This window comes from Onychomys torridus, chromosome 2 (assembly GCF_903995425.1).
Source record: "Onychomys torridus chromosome 2, mOncTor1.1, whole genome shotgun sequence".
In the NCBI taxonomy this organism is placed as follows: domain Eukaryota; kingdom Metazoa; phylum Chordata; class Mammalia; order Rodentia; family Cricetidae; genus Onychomys; species Onychomys torridus.
This window is the reverse complement of record NC_050444.1, coordinates 121,115,527-121,140,337: the sequence shown is the minus strand read 5'-3', so window position 1 is coordinate 121,140,337 and position 24,811 is coordinate 121,115,527. Positions and strand designations below refer to the sequence as shown.

Here is a 24,811-nt window from a genome sequence, read left to right as displayed (position 1 = left end):
GGAGAGCAGCAGAGGAAGGAGAAAAGGCAGGGATGGGCCAAGGATGTTGCTGTGTGTTCCTTGTGACACAGTGAGAAGGTGGCCATCTACAACCAGGCAGAGAGAGCCTTCATGACAACAGAGATCATTGGGATTTTATTCTTAGATGTATATTCTAGCACATACATTTGTGCTTTAAGCCATTCAATTTATGATATTTGTAAGGGCAACTCAAGTTGATGAATCTAAGATACAGGGTGAGGAAATAAAAAAAATCAAGTCAAGTGATGGAAAGATGATGGAAAAGCAGGAAAATGGGATGAGGAGGAAAGGCAAAGGGAGAAAATGATGAAGACTGAACTGCCAACTTTTGTTGAACATTTAATATGCTCTACCCTATGGATTTAATTGCCTTCCTTAAATGAACCAACATAGTCAGCCACTGAGTTTATACTGTCGTGTTTTATTTTATAGGAGAGGAAAATGGGGCTCAGGGGGGGTGAACTGAACTGTCTCAGGTCAGAACTTGGGCTTAGCTGCCTGCCCAAACTCCAAGATCTGAGCAACAGGCATTGCTCCTCCAATATATTTGATTTTGATGATATAGATTCTTAGGACATGAAGATGAGGAGCCTGTAACAGGGTCACCACCACATTCCCATCCAGTTCAAAATACTTAGTGTCCTGAAAAACTTAAAAATCCTCCCTTCAGAATGCTCTTGAATTTTGTACATTAAAATTGAGAGAAAAATTCTCTTAAGATAAAATTTTAAGGCATTAAATAAACATTCAAGAGCACAAGTTTAGGAGAATGGTTACTTTTGAAGCAGAAATATAATTTGTCCATTTCTACTGCAAAAGCATTTGAATGCTAGGACACACTTCGCAACCTTCTCCGCACACAGCAATCTCTCAAGACCCGTTCCCTTGCCCATTTGCTTTTTTGTCTATTATGCTTAGACTGGGAGGCATAAAAAACAAGGTTTGCATGAAGTTTCAGGCAGTGAAATAGACTGTCTCCAAAATATTTGTTTCAAATAAACATCAAACACAAAATTTATAGTTCGTCCTAGAGTTCTGGCAGTCCAGGAGCTGCATGTGGATTGCATTTATGCCCTGTGTTTCATGGGTACCAGACAAATGCCATCACAAAATATGATTAGGCAGGCACAGTGACGTCTCCAACAATTCACTGCCTGCACAGAGAAGCCGAGAGCATCCTAATTTGCAAATCCACACAGATTCCAAGTCCTGAAAGAACTCTTTTAATCCCCTTGCATGCAGCTAAGACGAGGGAGGGAAGAGGAGCTGAAACTAGGAGGATAACACATACATACACACATGTACAATATATAAATACACACATACAACACATACCACACAAACATAAACACAGGAATATACACATATACCACACCCACTCATACTCACACATAGACCACACACACACACACACACACACACACACACACACACACACACACACACTTTATAAAAGGCATATTCATAAAGCCATAGCACCAATTCTTCCTCCAAAAACATGCACGGTGATAGAAGTATCTTTGTAAATGACTCTGGACATGTCAATTTTTATCACCAGTTACCTGTGCAACTCCTCTCAAGTACTTTCTATGTGCTGAGAGTCCTGGGGTGAACTGTGGGAACCCACAGAAGCTATCTAATGAGACCTTACTCAGAGTCAGAGAATCTGGGCTTGCTTTACCCCGCAGGGCTGCATAAGGAGATGATTTGACCACAGGCGTGTTTACCAGGTGTTTGGAAGGGTCTACACTTGGCTGTACCGTGTGCTTTGATCTTGCAAGGGGGAGGTCTTTTGCCTCTCTCATTGGCATGTTATAAAAAGCCCTTTTCACCAAAGGACGAGGCTGGTGGGTATTGACCCAGGCCCTCCTGAAGCTATCCTGTGTTTCTGTCTTTCTTCTCGTTGGCTAGGTCTCTCTTTCTATCATTTCTTAATTTCTCTCTCCTCCACCTAAGAACCCTTCAAAAGGTGAGAGCAGGTCAGAGCTGGACTCCCATCGTGAACATGGGATCTAGCTCTGTGAGTTGTTACTCAAGACGACTCACAAAAGCATAAGGCATTTTAGATAAAGTGAGACAGTACCAAAGCACAACCAAAGCAAAACCCACAAACCACCAAATCCAATAGGGAGGAAGGAAAGCCTCTCACAGGAGGTTGCAGGAAACTCAGCCTGGACAATGGGCACTGATCCATGTAAGAAAGGCAATGAGCTAGAACAGTCTTTCTGTTGATGGCTCCATAGTTCTCAGTATGGCCTCCAGACAAGCATGGCCTGGGAACTCGTTAGCAGTGTAGTCTGTGGATGCCGGGCACTTACTGGGGATGGACTCCACAGTCAGCCCTAATTAGCCCTCCAGAGACTGTGTTGGTCAGAGTTTGAGAAGCATGGCAATATGCAAAAGAGAAACACAACAGGCAGAAAGTCTGGAGTGGGAACAGAATTGGCAACTGGGGACAAAAGGGATTGATCTTGATGGAGAAATGGCTAGAAGACAGTTGTTTTGTATCACAAAAGCTTGGGATTTACCAGAGAATAACAGCCGTCAAAATATGAGCGCACAATCACCATAAAAATAACAACTGTTGCATCACTCTGATTCTGTATTATTCTAGAGTTAACTTTATCACTGCACAGAAAAGCGGCCTTACAAAGACAGCCCTACCTTTCTTCTTGGAGTCTTTCTTGGCGCTGGTTTTCACAGCTACTTGAAGTTCTGTCTCAGTTGACATCCTACTTAATCCTTAGTCCTCTTCACACAGACCCCGGGCCTTGGCCAGGCTCATCGAGGATCCTCTCCAGAAGAAAGGCTCCTCCCTTCAGAAAGGACAGCCCAGGCTGAGCATGTCATTCACTCTTTCGGAGTGCTGCAAATCAAAGCAAGAATACTCAGAGTCAGGATCCTTCTGGAGCGGAACGGAAAGGTGAGGAACTGGACCAGCAAACACACACTAGCAAGATCAGCTTGGTGTTGGTGCACAAATTCGTTCATCTGAGTTCCTGAATCCATGGATAGGGTTTATAAACCACAAATGAGCAAGCTAAGAAATTTCAGTTTTCAAAAGCAGCAAACCCCAGCTCTTTGTTGCCCATGTTCCTGATGGCCAAGCACTAGATGCCCCCCAGAAAATATCACAAAGACATATTTCCTGACCAGCCCTGTGGAGACATTTTCAACAATGGGCCTCCCATCCATCAACCAAGCTTGATCAGAGCCTGGGCAGCTAAGGAAGATCATAGGGGAGTGACCTGTAGTCTGTCCCTCACTGGCAGGCATCAGGGGGGACACAGAGTTGACATGCAATTGGGCACCAAGGGTAAGGTGACAAATGGGGCTGAGAAACTTTGCAGGAAGCCAATTTTTAGGTCAGCTTTTCTCCTAGCTATAAGAGCAGACAAGCATTTAATGTGGGGAAAGAAAGAAAAAGACATGGTTGTCGGAGACACACATTTTGTTCATTCTGTCTCTCCTAAGCTTGTATTGCACAATACTGAATGCTGTGAAGAACAGACGCTGTTCAGAGAGTGATGATGATTAGGACAAGATGGACACCTCCATTACAGTTAGCATTTACTATGCACTTACTAGATACACTCAATACTCTGACCTTAATGCTGCACATGCACTGTCACCTTGGATCTCATTTAAATTGAATAAATGTCCTGCCTTTGTCAATAGTTTTTTCCCAGCCCCTATCTGATAGTTGTAGCTGAGACTCCACTGAGAATAAACATCTCACTAGTTATCCACTTACAATAATATTAAGCAAATGCCTACTTGAAATGGTTCTTGAAATAGTGCAGCCATTTTTTAGCTCATTCCACAGAACTGGAACTGTCTAATCTAAGAGTGCTGACCTTGAATGCCAGTTGCAGCTCAAAAAGACTAATCACCTAACCCTGTTAATCATGACAATTAAAGATGGCTTAACTCTAAGGCCTAATATGAAAGCCATATAAAATTACATTAAAGCCTAATTGTGAGGCAATGTCCACCTTTATCCAAAGATACCTGGTTATATTTTTTAAAATAACCTAATTATTTTTTTCAAAGGCCACTATCTCTTTATGTAAGCTCTTGAATTAGAGGATCTAAAGTGACAAGTAAAGAAGAGAGATAATTGCCTGTGTAGAATGGACTTTCTGAAGCCACACATTAAAAAATGAGAATGTCTTCACTATCTTTGTGGCATGATCTGCATGCCAGCTCCTTTCCAAAGACACAGCCCATCAGGGACAGTAGAATCACAATTATTGGTCACACAATGACATATTCAAAATACCTATCATTTTACTACAATAAATAATTGCTAGACTCTAGTATAGACCGGGTGTAATCAAACACTGTGCAACTCTGGTGGCCAGGAAGACATCATCAAAGCCTTCCACTAGTCCACAAAGAAGTGAGACCCAGCAGAAGATTCAGTTCTGTGGGGGACAGCAATTATGTGCATGACCAGAACCAAAGTAGATATAAATGCCAGTCATGCTGGGCCACAAAGGGGCAATGTTTACTTTGCATGAAAAGTTGTTAAAACTGCACATGGGACTAGCCCCATTCTGCATGGTCCCAAAGAACCATGCTTTTGTCAAAAGGACATACACAATGGAAAGAACCCCCCTAACCACATGTACAACAAATACATAAGTGAGTGAACGAGTATCATTTTATGGGTGGAAGTCTTATTATATGAAATAGCAAAGAGACTGAAAATTAATAATCTAATGAATGAGAGGAAGCTCAAGTCTGGCAGGAAGGCCATTCACTGGGGGTCCTCTCCCCACCCTCCCCTTTTGCTTCTGCTCCATCAGTTCTTTGTTGTTGGTTCTGCCTTGACATTCACCCAACTCCTTGAGGCTTGCTTCAAAATAACAGTCCAACTAGAAAAAGTTCTGAGTTCTCTATTAAAATGGAATCTCTCTCCTTGATCTATACCATCATTTCTGGCTAAGTCCAGAGTTTCAGGAGCTTTCTAGCTCTGTGACATTGAGGAAGTCACTAAGTTTTCCCTGCCTGTTTCTTTACCCGGATGATGAAGCTAATGTTGCCAAATCAATGAAGTTCCTGTGGAACTATGTGGAATCACACCTGTCACAAGACTGAAAATGGCCAAGTACACCCTGCTAGCAAGCACTTCATGAATATGAGGTCAGTCAGAGTATCTTTTGTGGTTTGACCAAGACCTCGTGTCTGGTATGAGACCACATGCCCATGAGAAACTGGGACAGCCTAAGTCTGCTTTCTGAGGATGAACAAAATATAGGAAGGGGTAGGATATCAGATCTTCCCAACCTGCTGGCCCTGTACCCAGTAGGTACCTAATTGCTAAATAGAGAGGAAAAAAAGCTTAGACATGGATTTATACAATTTTAAAGATTTTAAAAGCTACTGTACGAAAATGAATAGAATTTGGACTATTTTCTCTTCTTCCACTTCAAAGGCCAGCATCTAGCACCTCTCCATTTCCCCTGGCTATCCAGAGTCACTTGTTTGGCAAAATGTGATACGTTTGAGTGCTGTGAGCATTACTTGTGTATCTCTGAAGTACTTCCCTGTATCAATAATGACAGGAAACACCAGAGCCATTCTGAATGGAAACTTCAATAGGAAAACTGTGTGGAGAGTGCACACAGCAAGGGCCTGTCATCCCCTTTAATTTTCCAAGAGCCAGAGGTTGAGCGAATTCTGTGAAGTAACTCCAAATTATTTAGGAAATTCATTTCTTTGTAATTAAGGAGATTAAAGTCCTTCGGGGCCAGAAACCATGTGACAACTCCAATCATTTCCCCAGTAAAAGCTGAGAAACCCTATCAGTTAAATTCAGGCTAGCCTGGAATTTTGAAATGCTTCAATAATGTTTCTTTGCTCCACACAATCTGCAGTAATTTAATATTTCTGAAGTGTGTCAGGTTTTTTATAATGAGCTCTTCAAGTCTAAATGTGAATTATGTAACATTCCACTACAGACATTCTGTCTGGTGAACTGCTTCTGAAATGTAAAATCCCATGTTGGGGGTGCGATGGGGGATGGGGAGGGGAACAAGACAAGCACACCCTACCTCAAAGCGGAAGAGACAGATACCCCTGTTTCAAAAGCAAGGAGGTTTGGGTAACTGACAGCACAAACATAAGCTAAAACACATACTATAATGCAGATTTATATTCTCTCTCCCCATCATGGAGTCTTGTGGTAAGATGGCTACAAATTTTTCAGACATTGCTTATTCAATCATTTCATCAATGTAAAAGGTTAGATATATTTTTCTTTAGCAGATGAGAAACCTGGGCCACAGACAGGTGAGGAGCTAATCCAAGGTGACACGGTGAATAAGTGGCTTCGTATAGAACAGGGGTTCTCAACCTTCCTAAGGCTGTTTGACCCCAAAGGGGCCGTGACCCACAGGTTGAGAACAGCTGGTATAGAATAAAGCACAAGGCACACTTCACCCCCTTCACTTCTCCTTACTCAACCACGGAAGAATGAGTAAGGAGCATGTGATGTGGTCTTTCGATCCTCTGGACCATTAATCAGCTGTTAAACTTAACAAGGCAACAATGGTACAAGCTATAACATGGAGGAACCTTGGAAACAAAGGCCAAGTGAAGGGAGTCAGACAAAGAAGGCTGCACAGTGTATGATTTCATTTCAAGGAAACAGTCAAGGTAGGTAAATCCAGCAGATCAGTGATTATTATGGACAAATCTGGTAGTAAAGAGACTACTTAATGGAAACAAGGTCCACTTGGGTGGTGATGAAAATATTTTGGAACTAGATAGGGATGACAGCTGGTATTTGCAAATATCTGTGATAAGTGTAACAAAAACCTTTTATAATGGTTAATTTTATGCTATATAACTTGCACCTCAACTGAAAAAAAAATTACAATAATACTCCTCCAGCTTGATGCAAGTCTTATATGACATACCAAGAAGGGTACATATTCCAGTCTTTAAAAAAAAAAAAAGACAATGAGTGCCTGGAAATTTGAAGACAGTGTTCAGGATCAGGACTTCATATGTGCAGCATTGAAAATTACACCCAACTATCATTGTGTTGTGGTTGGTACTGCAGGGCATCTTTCTTGATGGTGTCCAAATTATAAGCACATGAAACTGGCCATTTCAACAAGGAACAGTGCTTGCAAGGTGCAGCCAAGCAACCCTGGTTTCCTCATCAGTAAATTAAGAATTGTGTCACAGGGTATGAGGGATTTGAAAGTAAAAGAGGGTGCCTCCACAGCAAGGCCAGCTCAATCTGGGAAGCAAGCCACCTTTTGTTGTTGTTGCAAGAAAGACCTAAGTCTGGTGTCCTTTTGAAAAGGGACAGGGAAAATTAGCCAGATGAAAGTGATGACTTCTATAAGAGTCATGATGACTTCTATAGGCTGGGTGGGTGCAGTGACCAGGTGGCAGGTTGAAGTGATATGGCAGCGGGTGACCATTCTCAGATAATAGTTATTTGTGGAATTTGTACACTGTTCTATACAGCTGGAAATCAACAGGAATGAGAACAGAGGGCGACAAAACAATGGAGCATGTTACTTCCATTTTATGCTGCATGAGAACCAAAAGTCCAGCCATAGTAGGACTGGGCAGGAAAGACAGATCAAGTCACTTAGGAATCTGAAGTTGGACTGCATACACTCCATCTTGGGAAGGGAGGGTGTTCAAAATTTAAAAAGTAAATGCCAAACACGTTTATCAGGTTCTTCTTCTTCTTTCTGTAATGTGACAGGCCGAAAATTTTTGAAACTATTTCTGACACCTTACAAGCCTAGCAAGGAAGGAGTGTACTTGTGTCCTGGGAGTCAGAGTTCTTGGGAAGAAAAGATGTTTGAGTATACAGAAAGAATAATGCAGGAAAGAATGCTAGGAGGCAGATTAGAAACTGGAGGTTTCAGGGGATGAAACCTAAACACGTGTGTTTGTAATTAAATGTGTGTATTTAGAGGTGTGCATCTGTGTTTTCATCCACTAAACAGCACAGAATTCCAGGAACAGCGAGATACCTCCTACTTGGAGGGTGGCCTCTAGCCCTATTCTTTACACAAGAAGCCAGGGCTAGAGTGTAGAGGAACAGGACCGGCCTCAAATGCCATGTTCTTCCAGGAAGTGAGGAAGTACTCAATGAAACTAAGGAAGAAAAGGTCTTAGGACAATGCCACCTCAGATGGAAGACTTCAAGCAGCAAGATGATAGGAAGTGATACATGATTGAACAAAACAGAAATCCAGGAATCCACTACTGTGGATGACTGACTGATAAATAAAACACTGATTGGCCAGTAGCCAGGCAGAAGTATAGGCGGGACTAGCAGAGAGGAGATTGAGAGAACAGGAAGACGGAGAGGAGGAGATGCCAGCCTGCCGTCCAGGGAGCACGATGTAAAGGTAGCAGGTAAAGCCACAGAACATGTGGCGACACATAGATTAACAGAAATGGGCTGAGTATAAGAGTAAGAGCTGGACAGTGGTAGGCCTGAGCGAATGGCCGAGCAGTTTAAATAATATAAGCATCTGTATGTTTATTTTAAAAGTGGGCTATGGGACTGCCAGGGCTTGGTGGGACCCAGAGAGAAAAACTCTAGCTACAAATCCACACCTGTAGGAAGCACAGAAAGCCCTGAGTGAGTAAAGTCCTGCTGAATGTATGCTGTTGACATGAGCACAGCCATATGAAGAAGCCCAGAGCTTGGGATAAAAAGTCATCTCAAGGGAACAAGGGTTGACAGTATGTGAAGAAAATGTCCTCCATAGCTGCCCCCTGGATTCTTCCAGCCTATAGTATTTCTTGATAGATACTGTTTCTACTGATCTAGCTGTGTACCATAAACCCCACCTTCTTGTCACTTCATCTTCTTGTTCAGCAGGACTCAATTACTGCCTCTCTGTTCAACTCCAGGTAGGAGAACTTGAGCTTACAGGAGGCTGAGGTTTCTCCATTCCAGCGCCCATTCCACCCGGTCCCAGCTTTTTTTGTGTTTCTATGTGTTTGTCATTTCTTTATTCCCTTGTCATTTCCATCGGGTCCAGATCCCTGGAGCCATGCTGGACATGCCCAGCCCTGCTGACAGATGAACCAAGGGGACGATGGAAAGGCTGCTGTATAGAGTTGACTCGGGCACTGAGTGACCGCGACTAGGGAGCACTACCTGCAATTCAGCATTTGCAGCCATCAGAGTAGAGGCCAGTCCCGTCTAATCTTAGACAAATGGAGATCTGGGGATCTTTGATGAGGAACAGGACTTCACAGGTCTTAAAGTGTCCATCCACTTAATCTATGGGTTCCAAGGGGATATTTGTAATCATACATTACAGGAGTTGAACAACATCTCGATTAGTTTATGAAGACCAGTGTCAATAAGAAGGGAGGTGCACAGAGAATGTAGCATCTCCGCTCCTGCCAAGCCTCCTGACCAGGGATCTTCTCAGGTTACACCTTTCAAGGTGGGGGACAGTGAGGGACAGTTTTGTTCTCCAAAAATGCAGTAAACCACAAAGGCAGGCTAGAGAAAGTTTAGAGGGAACATATGATCTCTATACAGGATCTTGTTGTAAAGAGAAAACACATACCACAATGGAAATCTTTCTAATGATTAAAACTACATTAGGTATCAATACTGTACCAATGTTAAGTTTATTTGATAACTTTTCTATCTATAGCTGTGCAAGAGAATATATCTGTTCTTAGAAAAATATTACAAGTAATTAGAAGAAAAGGGCCAAGATGTGTCTAGATTACTTTGAAATGATCCAGGAGAAAATTGTGTACATGCAAATGCACATATGTGTGCATTCATGTAATACCTAGAACATGATGCCTATACATGAAAAAATACAAGGGATAAAACATTAGCAATGGCACCTAAGTAAAAGGCTTATGTGAACTCATATTCCTTTACTTTTCAACCAACCTTTGAGATTTCCATTATACACATACATGCGCACACACACAAACACACACACAAACAAAACAATACAGCTTAGCTCAGATCTTAGCACACATACATACATTATAGCTTAGCTGAGACCCTAGCACACAGTACCAGCAGAAGTACTTTTTGTTTATATGTTTAAATGTATTTATTTATATTATCATGTGTGTGTCTGTGTGAGTGTGTGTGTGCGTGTGTGTATGTGTGTGTGTGTGTGTGTGTGTGAGAGAGAGAGAGAGAGAGAGAGAGAGAGAGAGAGAGAGAGAGAGAGAGAGACACAGACAGACAAGGGGCACAATGTCAGAGCATAAATGTGGAGGTCAGGAAACAGCATAATAGTCATTGAATCAGTTCTCTCCTACTTTTACATAGTTTCCAGGGATGGGGCTCAGGTCACCAGACTTGCAGAGTAAGCACCTTTACCCTCTGAGCCATCTTGCTAGCTCCAAGCAGTACAGTACTAAAGAAAGTCCAATGGATGTAGGCCAAACTCATTTGAAATAGTTTATAAACGAAACACAATTCTCCTTTTCAAAATTAATGTAAAATGTAAATGATACCTTGCTATGAAATATCTATTGGGTCTCACTTTCTTAGGGAAAAAAATCTAGAAATAAACTGTGTACCAAGTTTATCAGATTACTCACTGTAAAATGGGATGGTAATGAAATTAATTCTACATGTGGACATAAGTAGGGACAAGTGAAAGCTCTGAGGAAATGTTTGTTACAGTACAATGCTGCTCCTCAAAGGCAGGGGCCACTGTTCAAGTGTCTGCCAGCCTCCAGCAGCCAATGATGCTGAAGAACGCGTTTATCTAATCAAATTCGAAGCTAAACAAAGTCAGAACCAGGTTTTAGCAATATTAAAGGAGTTTCCTTGACAGCCACATGGCACACTTAGGGGTGTTTCATTTCACTGATGGATCATAAAGTTTCATTAAATATTTTAGGACCATGGAAATTCATTATGTAACTCTGAGGACATTTAAAAAGATGTGAGAACATGCCTACAATCCTAGCACTTGGGAAATAAATGGAGGCAGCAAGATCAGTAATTCAAAGCCACCCCAGCTACACAGTAAATCTGAGCCAGCCTGGGTTACATGAAACCCTAGATGGGAAAAGAGAACAAAACAACAATAACAAAATCCAAAAACTTGAAACTGCAGTGGTTTAGGCGGCGTTAATACTGCTCTGTTTTAGCAGAGGCATAGTCTCCAAGCTTCTTGCATTTGCTTTACCGTCTGCTGTTCCAGAGTCCATGGAGTTTCTTCACACCCAATTGTTTCCTGGTCTCTCCATCAAGATTCAACGCAGTAATGGCTTAATTCACAGTGCCAATACAAGCACAGAGAACTTGGAGAAATCCTGTGTTTCAGTGGAATGGACAGGAGGTAACACAAAGGGCAAAGAGATCAATGTTGATGATGTGGCTGCAATAAACCCAGAACTCTTACAACTTCTTCCCTTACACCCAAAAGACAATCTGCCACTGCAGGAAAATGTAACTGTCCCGAAGCAAAAACGCAGATCAGTCAACTCCAAAATTCCAGCTCCAAAAGAAGGTCTTTGAAACCGGTTCACTCGCATGTCTACTGTCCCAGAGGTTCGAGTTGCCACTCAGGAGAATGAAATGGAGGTGGAGCTGCCTGTGGCTATACACTCTCGAAAGCAGTTTTCAGTTACCACTGGCTTCCCTAGGCCCTCCTACCCTGCAGTGACAGAGTTACCCTTGTCGATGGTCAGTGAGGAGACAGAAGAACAAGTCCACCCCACCCGAAGCATGTCTTCTGCAAACCCTGGGAATTCAGTTCGGAGGAAATCATGTATTGTGAAGGAAATGGAAAAAAAATGAAGAACCAGCGGTAAGAGAAGAGGGCCCAGAACTTGGAAATAAGAATAAAGCAAGCTCAGAAATATGACAGCAGCTTTCCAAACTGGGAATTTGCCTGGATGATTAAAGAGTTTCGGGTTACTAGGGAATGTCAGCCACTTACTGTGACTGATCCTATTGAGGAACACAGGATCTGTGTCTGTGTTAGGAAGCACCCACTGAATAAACAAGAAAGAAATCGATGTGGTCTCTGTTCCCAACAAGTGTTTCCTCTTTGTGCATGAACCCAAATTAAAAGTGGACTTGACAAAGTATCTGGAGAACCAGGTGTTCTACTTCGACTTTGCCTTCGATGAAACAGCTTCAAATGAAGTTGTCTACAGGTTCACGGCAAGGCCACTGGTGCAGAGGATTTTTGAAGGGGGAAAAGCAACTTGCTTTGCCTATGGGCACACAGGCAGTGGGAAGACTCATACAATGGGTAGAGACCTGTCTGGTAAATCTCAGAATGCATCTAAAGGGATCTACGCAATGGCTTCCCGGGATGTCTTCCTTTTGAAGAGTCAGCCTTGCTGGAACTTAAACCTAGAAGTTTATGTGACATTCTTTGAGATCTACAATGGGAAGGTGTTTGATCTGCTCAACAAGAAGGCTAAGTTACATGAACTAGAAGACAGCAGGCAACAGGTGCAGGTTGTGGGACTGCAGGAGTACCTGGTTAACTGTGCTGATGATGTCATCAAGATGCTCAACATGGGCAGCTCTTGCAGGACTTCTGGACAAACATTCGCCACCTCCAATTCCTCCTGCCCCCATGCCTGCTTCCATATTCTTCTTCAAGCCAAAGGGAGATTACGTGGAAAATTTTCTTTGGTAGATCTGGCAGGGAATGAACGAGGGGCCGACACTTCTAGTGCTGACCGGCAGACTTGCATGGAGGGTGCAGAGATTAACAAGTCTCTCCTAGCTCTGAAGGAGTGCATCAGGGCGCTGGGAGAGAATAAGGCTCACACCCCTTTCCGTGAGAGCAAGCTGATACAGGTGCCGAGGGACTCATTCATTGTCAAGAACCCGAGGACTTGCATGAGTGCCATGATCTCAGCAGGCATAAGCTCCTGTGAGTACACATTGGACACACTGAGATACGCAGACAGAGTCAAGGAGCTGAGCTCCCACAGTGGGCCCAATGGAGAGCAGCCAACTCAAATGGAGACAGAGGAGATGGAGGCCAGTTCTAATGGAACCTCACAGGCAGTTGATTTCACCAAGGAAGAGGAGGAGCTGTCTTCCCAGATGTCCAGCTTTAATGAAGCCATGACTCAGATCAGGGAGCTGGAAAAGAGGGCCATGTAGGAGCTCAAGGAGATCATACAGCAAGGACCAGGCTGGCTTGAGCTCTTTGAGATGACCGATCAGCCTGACTACGACTTGGAGACCTTTGTGAACAAAGCGGAGTCTGCCCTGGCACTGCAGGCCAGGCACTTCTCAGCCCTGCAAGAAGTCATCAAGGCCCTGCGCCTGGCCATGCAGCTGGAGGAGCAGGCTAGCAAGCAAATCAACAGAAAGAAACGGCACCAGTGATGACTTCAAATAAAGATCTGTTTGGTATCACACCAGCCTCTTCCCCTCCCTGTAAACTGTGGGCATCTTCTGGGTTTGGTTAGGGACTGAATTGGATGGGTTTTGGTAAATGCCAGGTAAGAGGCATCAGGCCCAGGAAAGCTAGGGGAGGAAATGTGTTCTCTTCCTCAGTTTGGAGCCAGAAGAAGGAGCTTTTCATGACTGTGTTTCCCCCTTTGCTCACTATTGGAGGGGAGAGCTGTTTGGGTAGAACGGATGCTCCTGAGAACCTGCGAGGTCCAGGCTATGGGAGAGGAGTGGCCCTGCTCCGCTGCCTTCGGCCTGCCGGATCACCCTTGTTCTGAGTACTCTCATGTTTTATACTTTCAGAAAAAAGTTTTTTAGTTTTGAAGCCCAAGAAAATCTCTATTTCATGCTTTATGTATTTTTATGTTCTACCTAACAATAAAGAAAGAAAAGGTCAGACTGTCAGAGGAAAAAAAAAAAAACTTAGAGAAAGTAAGAAAACCCAACAGACAGACAGACATACAGGAAGGTAGGCTAAGTGTGTAATCCTCATGTCACATTTTGCCACTGTTTACAATGCTATGAGCCCTTCTCCAAAGCCCTGGCCTCTGATTTCACGACAACATACACAAAGGGGCAGGCTCTGAACTCAATGAGCAACTGAGTTGAGTTGGACTGCTGCCTGACTCTACCACTGACTCCTAGTGCTTGCCTATGTGCCTTTAGTTTCCTGTGCTATCTAATTAGTCAGCCTCAGTTTCTTCATCTGTAAAATAGGGAAACGTTCTATCTTGGTGGGTTTGTCAGAAGACAAGTAAAAGAAGCTGAACTCTCAGTTGCCTGCCTTTCGTTCCCTCTGCTCAGTGTTGCTCTCTTCCAGCCTTGCCTCCTTGCCTTCTCTCAGTCTTAATTCCTATCTTTTAAAGTTCTTATTATTTTATATATGTCTAAATGTTTTGCCTGCATGTATATCTGTGCACCACATGCATGTATGGTGTCCATAGAGGCTAGAAGAGGGTGGCAGAGCCCCTGGAACTGGCATCATCTATATATCTTATTGGCTCTAAGAAGAGGGCATTGGATCCTCTGGAATTGGAGTTAGGAATGGTTATGAACTGCCATGTAGACACTGGGAATCAAACCAGGTCCTCAGAAGAGTAGTCAGTACTCTTAACCATTGAGCCATCTTTCCAGTTCCCTTATTATCCTTTTAATACAGCTATGTATATACAGTCTTAATTAGGCATCACACTACCCCACTATAAGTAGAAACATACTTGACCACCACTGGAGGACAGCATCTACAGACACAGGACCCAGTGCATGGTGCAGGAAGCACATAAGAAAACATAAAGGTAAGTTGAAGAAGTCACTGAGAAAGTGGCTCCTGAAAGCCTGTTCTACTACTACTCTGTATGCTCAGAAAGAGATAAAGCCCAGCTTTATCAAGCTTTCAAGTGGTTCCTAGGCAGGCAATGGGCACTGCACAACCTCACTGTGCAATATGAGGAAAGTTGGCAGGGAGGTACATAGCAGATAGGGATCTACCTCAGCCTGGGACCAAATAGCAGCAGGTAGAGTAGATTTTGTCAGTAACTAGGATACGGACTTAAGCCAGAAGAGAAGGTATTCTATACCTGACTTCTGAAAGGCTAGTGAGTGGCAGTCATATTGACAAACAAAGCTCTAGCTGACAGAGATGGAGATCACAAACACAGAAATGGAGATTGAGACAGTGAGACACGGAGAGATGGAGATCACAGACACAGAAAGACAGAGACAGGCAGAGAGATGAATAGAGATAAAGACAGTCAACAAGGACAGAGAATAAGAAACATTAACTTCCTCATAAACCACTCAGTCTCAGGAATTCAGTTATAGCAATAGCAAGTAAACCTGGGCAAGCATGTAGATAAAAACACACACTGGTCCAGTCTTCACAGCTGCAGGGTAACTACTGGCTATCAAAGGGGACACCTCAGGGGTATCTGAGGGGAACAGGGACAGTTCAGGTTCTGTCACTATGGTGTTAGCTCAGGTGTTACCAGAGTTAACAACCTAGAGGTTAACAACCAGAATGGGGCATGATGGCATGGCTACATTAGTAGAGTTTCTTGGTTTAAAAGTTTCTGCTATTCAATGGCCCTTGTCTGAAAAGTCCCGGATTGCTGTGGGATGTCTTTTTGTAGGCTGTGAATATGTGTTGCTCTGATTGGTTGATAAATAAAGCCATTTGGCCTATGGCAAGACAGGTTATAGCTAGGCAGGAAATTGTAGAGAGAGACAGGAAGAAGAAAAGAAGAGAGGAGAGATGCCAGCCAGCCGCCCAAGGAGCAAGATGCCATGGAACACATGGCAAAACACAGAGAAATAGAAATGGGTTAACTTATAAGAGCTAGCTAGTGAGACGCCTGAGCCATTAGGCCATACAATTGATAATTAATATTAAGCCTCTGAATGATTATTTCATAAGCAGCTGCAGGACCTTGGTGCCAGGCAGGACAGGAGAAATTCTCTGACTACACCAGATAAAAGAATCTTCAGGGGGAAACGTCAAAACAAAACTAAACAAAAACAGGCTCTTTTCTCCTTCAGAACAAAGCTATTAATCAGTGTTTGCCAATCAAATCAGTTGTATGTTCAGCCTCTCAGCAACATTTTGCAAAGCTGACTGGAGATGCTGGAGGTTCAGAGAGATGGAACAAAGACTGTCTCCTGCTTCATCCACCCAGGGCAGAGGCCCAGGCATCACTGTACTGCTTCCACCAACACAGCAATCCTAAAGGAGCCCCTCATGGGTCCTTTTAGCCACAGTGCTCCCCATCAATTTGACCCCTCCTGCACTGGCCAAGCAGCATTCATCGGTCATTTGTTCCTCCTTACTGAACCTTGTTCCTCTCCTCTATGTGTCTCCTTGCAATGTGTGTGACTGACAGAAGGCTACTGCTGTCCCCTGGGGACTTACAGACAGAAAAAAACAATTATTTAATGAGTCCCTCTCAGAAAGGTGGGCCTTAAATAAACAAATGCTGCATTTGGCAGCTTCAACCTGATTTACTTAAAATATATCAGGCCCCAATTTACTCTCCCTTCCACAAGATGCATTTCATTATCTTCAGAGAGGGAGAGAGAGAGAGAGAGAGAGAGAGAGAGAGAGAGAGAGAGAGAAAGAAGAAGAAGGAGGAGGAGGAGGAGGAGGAGGAGGAGGAGGAGGAGGAGGAGGAGGAGGGAGGAAAGGAGGGAGCTGAGGAATGCATGCAACAGATGCTGCCATGCTACCTGGCTTCTAGGCTGACCTTGGGCAGGGACTCATCCCAACACCGTCCAGATCAATGATCATTAGACTACTTCTCCTGCAAGAGTTCTTGCCATCTGCCCACACAAGGGCCCCACTAACAGAAGCCATCCTCTCCCCACAGAAAGTACGGACAGGTGTCATGATCTCTCCTACCACTGACATCCTATTTTTCTCTTCTCTTCTCAAATGTCAAATTTTTATCACCTTCCTTTCCAAAAACAGGCCATTGTCTTCCTTTGCACTGCTAATGATCTGCTAGTCCCATCTCAATTACTGTAAAATGGGATACATGGATGCCTCAAATTTCCTCCACAAAAGGAGCTGCACTTGACGGGAAGCAACCCAATTTCCACAATTATCTCCCTGACAAAAAGCACAGGCAACAGCGCTAACCGTGGGGCTGTGTTTTCCTGAGGCCATAAATGAGGACGGATGCTCTGACAAAGACCGTCTTGTTTCTGCTGTTCCCTGATTTGTGAGAGTATTTATTTGAACCATCTCACAGAAACATAAAAATGCAATCACTCTTGGCAACTCCCAAACAACCCAGCACCACAGAAGGCTGTTTGCACTCCCAGAAAAGCTCCTCTCAGATCCACTGGTCAACATCCAATGCCTCTCACTGTAGACACCTCCTGGACCACAGACCTGCTTCTTGTGCACACAAGCGGACGACTGTTTCTGAGAAGACAGCACACATGCCAGCTCCCAAGAACACTGCAAGCAGTCCACGTCAGCACAGCTGCAGTCCAGCCCTGGCATTTGCATTTTACAGGTTGTGTGGGTACATCCTGGGCATTGGATGAAAATCTCCCCAGGTGGTTCTAACAGGTAGCAGAGTTCAGAGATGGGAATAACAGATATGATAGCTCCCATGAGCCTCAGAGCCAGCATGACCCCTTACTCTTGCTGGTCAAGAAGCGCAATAGGGTGCATGCTACTTAAGGCCCTGCAACTCTAGCTGGCCAGAGATACATCAAATGACTCAGAATATACACCATGTAACACTATTGTAATATATGATGTGCTCTGCCAAGAGGTGGAGGCTAGTAGGTGTGCTTGACTGAAGTTGTGGATAACTGTCGCTCAAATCCTTAAATTAATGCTGCTCACTTTATGGGTACAAAACTATGAGTACCTCAGACTCACAGACGTCTCTTGAGATGTCAAATTGTGCCTCCACCAACACCCTGACACATGACCCAACACGATGGCCTCTTGAAATCTCTGACTTCTGTGAAGTGAGAATTGGAATCTTTATTGTAATGGCTTCTGAGTAGATACAGAGGTGACATATGCCACCCTTGGCCTCCTAGTGAGAGAGGAACGCAATACACATCACTTGCCTTGCCTTCTCTCCATTTCACTAGTATAGAATTTTTTGGAATAAAAAGGAAAATGTTTCCAATATTTATCTCTTATGCTATCTAAAAATTGGTTAGTCAATGTGTATTTGTCAAAATTAATAAATCAATTGTCAAAAAATATTTCTGTTGTGAGAAATGAGATCTGATATACATACTAACTTTGCCTGATCCTCAGGCGCCAGTCCAGGACACCTCCCCCAATGTACATCTCTGTCCTCATCCACATATGAAACCTGTGCTACAGCTACATCTGCAAAACACAGATTCAGAACCTGACTGGCCATGGAATACCACACCTCCTCACCTATTTAAACTCAGTACCCTCTTTGCTGTTTCAGCGGGAATCAGATGTCAAGCTCACAGTAAGATTATTCAGATTTCATAAAGAGATTGCTTATACAAGAGTGAGCTTTGCTTAAGGAACACCTCAAAGGACAGTGTAGGACCCTAGGGACAAAGTGGCATTACTGCCGGGCCTGGTGGAGGTTGTCCAGAACAGGAGGAAAAGCTGCTTTAAGCAGAGCTTTGGCTTTTGGTGCTAGACCAAAGGCATCCCAGTAGAAGAAAGTCAAAGGCGGCTGGAAACCACAGACCTGCTTCATTTCCTCCTGCCAGGATTCAGAACTCACCAATTCCAATAAGCATCCAGGAGGCCTAAGGGTGGACAGATAAGCAGATGGACAATGAGACTGAGGTGGGCCTCACAGGGCAGTCACTGAGATTAAAAAGAGAAAGTCGAGGAAGGGAAGTGAGAGCCCTAGAGGGACAAGGAGAGGACACCTGCTCGAAGTCCTAATTCAGACCCTATGAAAAACATTCTGTCACGGTTTCAATACTTCAGTAGTCCAAGGAGCCCCGTGCCTATGTGCTCAGGATGGAGCAGAAAATGAAAAGGAGACAGTGAAAGGGAACAGCATGACACTCAGTGTGCCATCTTTATGCCGTGGTCTGTGCTAAACATGACTTACTCCTGTCTCACTGAATCTTTGCTTAGCCTGGAAGCTGTTACTAGACCCATTCTGCAGCAGGACAAACTAAGGCACAGAACTGACGGGACACTCAGTCCTAGATACTACTTCTCAGACAGAACCCATGCATACCCAAGCATACCTCATTTAAAGTATTAAGTATCAAATGTCTCCATCAAACCAGCCTGCCTCGCATCAGCTGTCACTCTGTCCTACCTGCATCTGGTCCCCCAGTGAGCCTGAAGGCCACCTGAGGGCACAGATGGTCTTCTATTTCCCTTGCATTTTCCTTTGTCCCTGTCTTAATAAGATGCAAGAAACCCCCCACATATATATTAACTGAATAAATAAAGCCGTGAAATCTTTCAAATCTCTACAATACTATTTTTTCTCAGTTTAAAAATAACCTGCTTTGCCAAACACTCAGAAACTTCTTTTCTCTCTTAAAACAGACCGATGTTATTTTTTTTTAACACACATATCATATTGAAATTCACAACTCATCACTCCCACAAAAAATACCCCTAGGCTCCTTGTCTATTCAGGCAAGCACTTACTTGGTAAATTCGGAGAACAGTTCAGATTAATTTCTGCCTGCCAAGAATGAGCTTGCTGGGCAGACTCTCCTCACGCCAACTTTTAAGAGGAATATTAGACTCACGTCCTTGAGGGTGTTCCACCACCATCCTCCAAGAGGACTCTTGATTACAACTCACAAAAGCAACACAGTGATTAAAGACCCAAGCATGGCTTTTCTGCCTACCGACAGCATGTCTGTTCATCACATCATGGCGGGGGGGCGTTTCTAAAAGCCCCCAAGTGTCTTCCTGACATTTCATCATTAACTCAACTTACCTGCTCGGCAGGGCAGCGGAGGTGAGTTGGTAGAGGCTCAAGGGGAGGCTGAGGCCTGAGCAGCTTGTTCTCTCCTTTCCTCCCTCCCACGCTCACCTCCCATTTTCATTTACTTGGAGGAGAGCAAGCCTTGTCTGAGTACAGCAGCAGAGCAAGGGCAGGGACCTAGGGACCCAGGGGAAGAGTGGATCTGCAGAAGGTACTGTCTGGCTCACAGCCACTGTCCTGGTTTACCTTCTCTTTTGAGTTCTCTTTCTATCCACATGGCAACCAAGTAAAGGAGATGCTGCAGGATCATTCTACCCTGAATGGCGAAGCCACGCAAACAACAGCTAAAAAAAGAACCGGAACTCCTGTCTTCTGGCCCAAGGATCCTTCTTCATACCTTGCAAATAGGACCTGACTCCTGGGTCTTTATTATACATCCTTAATGACAATCTCAGTTCTGGACTTAAAATGAAGACCATGGGGACTGGGATGTGAGTGTGGGTTATCCCCATCCTGAATGACATTAAGAAAGCTGGGTCTTTTACCGCAAACCTCTCGACTCAGCCCCACCCAGTGAGGCCACACCTCCTCCTTCATCTGCTGAGTCTAGATCACACAAGCTTCGCTATCTGCCCAGTCTCTGATCCCTGTCCAAGGCTATGGGACTACTGACCTGACTGAGGATGTTCTCTCTAGAAGGAACTTCAACCTTTGGCCATTAAAGTTACTATCTAAATTGGGAACACTCTTCAGGAACCAAGGAATCAAGAGCAAGATAACCAGATTCACACTAAACAGCTTCCAGGAGCCCAACTAGTAAATTAATTACTCCAGACTTTTAATTGGGTTTTAACTAAAATAATAATAATAATAATAAAAACTGAGCTGGTCTTCATTAGGTGCCCATTAACTGGCAGCTTAGGCAAGGCAGTTAACTGGCCCTGTAAATCCCCTGCCTTCGGTGAACATCTAGGCTTCAGCAGTTTAGGTCCACTGAGGAAGAGAGGTCATGTGATCAGCAGGAAGCTAGGAAAGCTCTCCTCCCCTCAGGAATTCCAGAGGGAAACACCCATGGAAAATCAGAGGTGAAGAACTGGAACTATCAAATAGGCCTTTGAAAACCTGCATGAAAGCCACAGCCCTTTCCCCAAGCTCAAGTCAAGAACTTAAAATGTAAAGTGGAGATTAAAAAAAAGAATTCAAAAAGGAGACATAAACCCAGTATATTTTAAAAGCGGAATTTAAAAATCGTCAGTATGATGTGCGATGCCTTTTCATCTCCTGACTTTTATCCCTCCATTCGGGTGGCACACAGCCAGAAAAATCACACGATAAAGTAAGTTGCTTCAAATAATCACAAGGCCCGAGGGCTCCAAAGTACTTCACATTAGTATGCCCAAATAGAATGCTCTTGATGCTGTTTGGAAAATACCTAACAGGGACTTTGGTCCTCAATGCACAGACCAAGTGAGCAAGGCTCTGAGAAGGAGGGTGGTCCACCTAGGTCTCCCACCCTTGGAGTGCAGTGAAGGGCAAGTTAGGCCCCCAAGTGTTCAAGGCTTCCAAGCTAGCACTGAAAAGCAGGACAGGTTACTGGAGACGGCCTATATCAAAGGCTTAGAGTTGTCATTACTCAGAGGAGGGACCATATCTTAGAGACTTGGTCACTCGATTAGAATATTATACAGAACCATTAGCCAGGTCACCTAGTTCCCAGTCTATCTTCAACACCACTGGGGTCCAAAAACCAGTATCACTTTCATCACTGAATTCATCCCCCACTACCGTACATTAAAGTCATTCACTTTTCCAGGAACATTGCTCTGAGATGCAAGTATTTTCAGAAGTAAAACAAGAACTTTAAGGAAAAGAAAAGCACTTTAAGAATTAAAAAGACAAGCAAACTTTTGCATACTCAAGAGAAGGCGCCCTCTCTTTCTAACATAATTTCCCCCGAGGCGGCTTCACAGAGTGGCTTCCAGAAAAAGTGCTCAGATCCTCAGGCATAGGGAGAAAGAAGTCATGGGAAATACTTCAGCACGCCAAAAGCAAACAAAACCCCATAGCCAGAACACATTCATTTCTAATAAAGATCTCGACCCTGAGATAAAAAGTTAAATGAAATTAAATAGCACAGTACCCATGTTCACCAAGCTGCAGAGGCAAACCCCCAGGAAGACACCAGCCCTCCAGCGACACACCGGCCACTAAAGGAGCAGAGAGGGCAAAGGGCACAGTTCAGACCACAGCTAGTGACTTCAAGGAGTGATCAGCAGAGGAGTGGGGCAGGGTGTGGTCATATGGGGAGGCACAGCTAAGGGTTCAATGCAAATGCAATCAGGGCAAGGGTTCAGAACACAGACCTCTCCACTCTAAATATACCTGCTGACTTACACACTTAACGGACTGTTGAAGTGCATTTTAAGGCGGGGATTTTGCCACGGGTTATTTAGTTCTGGATTGTAGCTTATGTTTTGGAGGAGAGAGGCAGTCAGTAAACAGAAATATAAATCAAACATAACATGCCAGATGTGCTAGGAAAGAAACTAGGAGTGAGGGGGTGCACATCTCAACTTCCACTGGAGAGGAGTACGTGTTTTTAAGGCAGTTGTCAGGGAAGGGGCGTATGCACCAGAGCAAAAACATTCAAGAAGGTGGGAGTGTGCGGCATGGAGAAGCTGGAGAAGAACATTTCAGAACAGAAAGTCTGAAACTCCTGGGACAGAAATATAATGGGCCAAGTCCAACCTAAGGACAGTGAGGATTCTAGTCTGGCATGCTGGAAAGAGGGTGTGGTAAAACACAGGCTAGCAAGGTACAGATCGGGGCCAGGCTCTGGAGAACGCAAGAGCTTTGCTAGTCAGCAGTTCTGTAATCTAGACTTGGGGTTCTCAGCAGCCACTAGCCATGTGACCCTAGAGGAGAAAAACTTTAGGAGTAACCAGTTATGTATTTGAAAGAAAGGAACAAAATAAATAAACAACAAATGAAAGAAAGACAGAAAAGGGGAAGGAAGTGGAGGGGAGTGGAGGGGAGTGGAGGGGAGTGGAGGGGAGTGGAGGGGAGGGGAGTGGAGGGGAGTGGAGAGGAGGGGAGTGGAGGGGAGTGGAGGGGAGGGGAGTGGAGGGGAGTGGAGGGGAGAGGAGGGGAGTGGAGGGGAGAGGAGGGGAGTGGAGGGGAGGGGAGGGGAGGGGAGGGGAGGGGAGAGGAGGGGAGTGGAGGGGAGGGGAGGGGAGGGGAGGGGAGGGGAGGGGAGGGGAGGGGAGGGGAGGGGAGTGGAGGGGAGGGAGTGGAGGGGAGGGGAGTGGAGGGGAGGGAAGGGAAGGGAAGGGAAGGGATGGGAAGGGGAGGGGAGGGAAGGGGAGGGAAGGGGAGGGAAGGAAGGGAAGGGAAGGAAAGGGATGGGAAGGGAGGGGAGGGAGGGAGGGAGGGAGGGAAGGGAGGGAAGGGAAGGGAGGGAAGGGGGGGAAGGGAAGGGAAGGAAAGGGAAGGGGAGGGGAGGGGAGGGGAGGGAAGGGGAGGGGAGGGGAGGAAGGGGAGGGGAGGGGAGGGGAGGGGAGGGGAGGGGAGGGGAGGGAAGGGAAGGGAAGGGAAGGGAAGGGAAGGGAAGGGAAGATCCTCTACTCCCTGTCCCACTAACCTGGTTCTCATTATCAAAATTACATTGGTGCCACCAATAAGGGACAGAGTAACATCTCTCACTCAACAAACTACCGGAGGGTATTGGAATGAGGCTCTAGAAATTCACTGTGCCCAGCTGCTGATGGGTTGGCTCCACAGCTGCCATGTACAATAAATACCAGAGGCAACATGGTTTTCCAGTGACTGCTGCTGTCCTTGACATCCTAGGGCAGGACAAAGAGCTCTCATATCATGACAGGCTGGTGGCCCAGAGCGGGGATGCACCCAGCCCATGGGGGAGACTGTGAAACAGTCCTGACCTTCTAGATATCTACATTGAAGTCACAATGGAAACTGAGATCCAGGCTCAACAGGTCAAACCACAAGATGGAGAAAAAGAACTCAGATATCTGTGTGGCTGTGGCTGCCTGGGAATAACTTAGGAGATTTCTGCCTCCCTGGAAAAGCAAAGGAAAACCAGCTCTGTTGACTAACACACATTTATGGCATTAGACATTGCTCCCAATAAATGAACCCTGATCAGGCAAGCTAACGTCACCTGGATGCTTTATGACCTGAAATGCCCACACCTTTTATTTCCAACAGGCTCTACACTCAAGCCAAGGTCATCTGTGGACATCTCAGTCAGCTCAAGCCAACTTCATCTGATGCTGACTGGGTCAGTGTTGCTCGGTGTGGATACATCCTCCTTCTCAATGTGACTGTGAAAGACACGGTGTTAAAAAAACAGTGACCATGCATGAGGTGAGGTTGCCTTTAATTTCTGGCCATAGTTGCTAGCATCCGTCTCTGAGATTGGGATGTTAGTTTTTGTCTTGTGATATTAATATTGAAGAAAGTGTGCAAATGGGTCCTGGCCCACCGTTGTTCCTCTTCACAAAGATGAAAGTAAATAATATTTACATGTCCTTGTTCCACCCACATCCGACTCCCTCACCAACTCCCCAGCCTCTAACTCAGGAAGCTCAAGTAAGAGAATCCAGAGCCAAGGGAGTTTATGGCCTGTACCTTTCATTTCACGCAACAGGGAGGCTGAGACTCAGAGAGGGACATAGAACTTTATCTAGGCAGATGCCTCCTATAATAATTGAGAGGTTTCTCTTTGATAAGGAACTCAGCCAAAGGTAGTATGGCATCCCCAGTGCCACGGGGAACATCACCAGGACACACACTAAGGCACTTAGGGTCAATTTAGTTGTTGTTAGACCCAGGTCATACAATGGCTTTATTAAAGCTCCAGCTCACATAGGAAACTGGAGGGAAGTGCTCTGTGCACTGAATGGAAGCCAGCCCCCATTCCAAGTGTACAGAGGAA

General features: G+C 44.7%; 1 protein-coding gene and 1 pseudogene across 9 annotated transcripts in view; one reads left to right on the top strand and one right to left on the bottom strand.

The window, feature by feature from the left end:
• Dab1 (DAB adaptor protein 1) overlaps window positions 1–24,811 on the bottom strand; it is a 1,169,406-nt gene that overhangs the window by 263,677 nt on the left and 880,918 nt on the right. For all 9 annotated transcript variants that reach the window (XM_036177323.1, XM_036177321.1, XM_036177320.1 and 6 more), the window contains one exon: window positions 2,686–2,887. In XM_036177323.1, the coding sequence (XP_036033216.1) occupies window positions 2,686–2,752 (67 nt within the window). In that variant the 5' untranslated portion in view covers window positions 2,753–2,887. The remainder of the gene's footprint in view (window positions 1–2,685; window positions 2,888–24,811) is intronic.
• LOC118577220 lies at window positions 11,219–13,372 on the top strand (annotated as a pseudogene).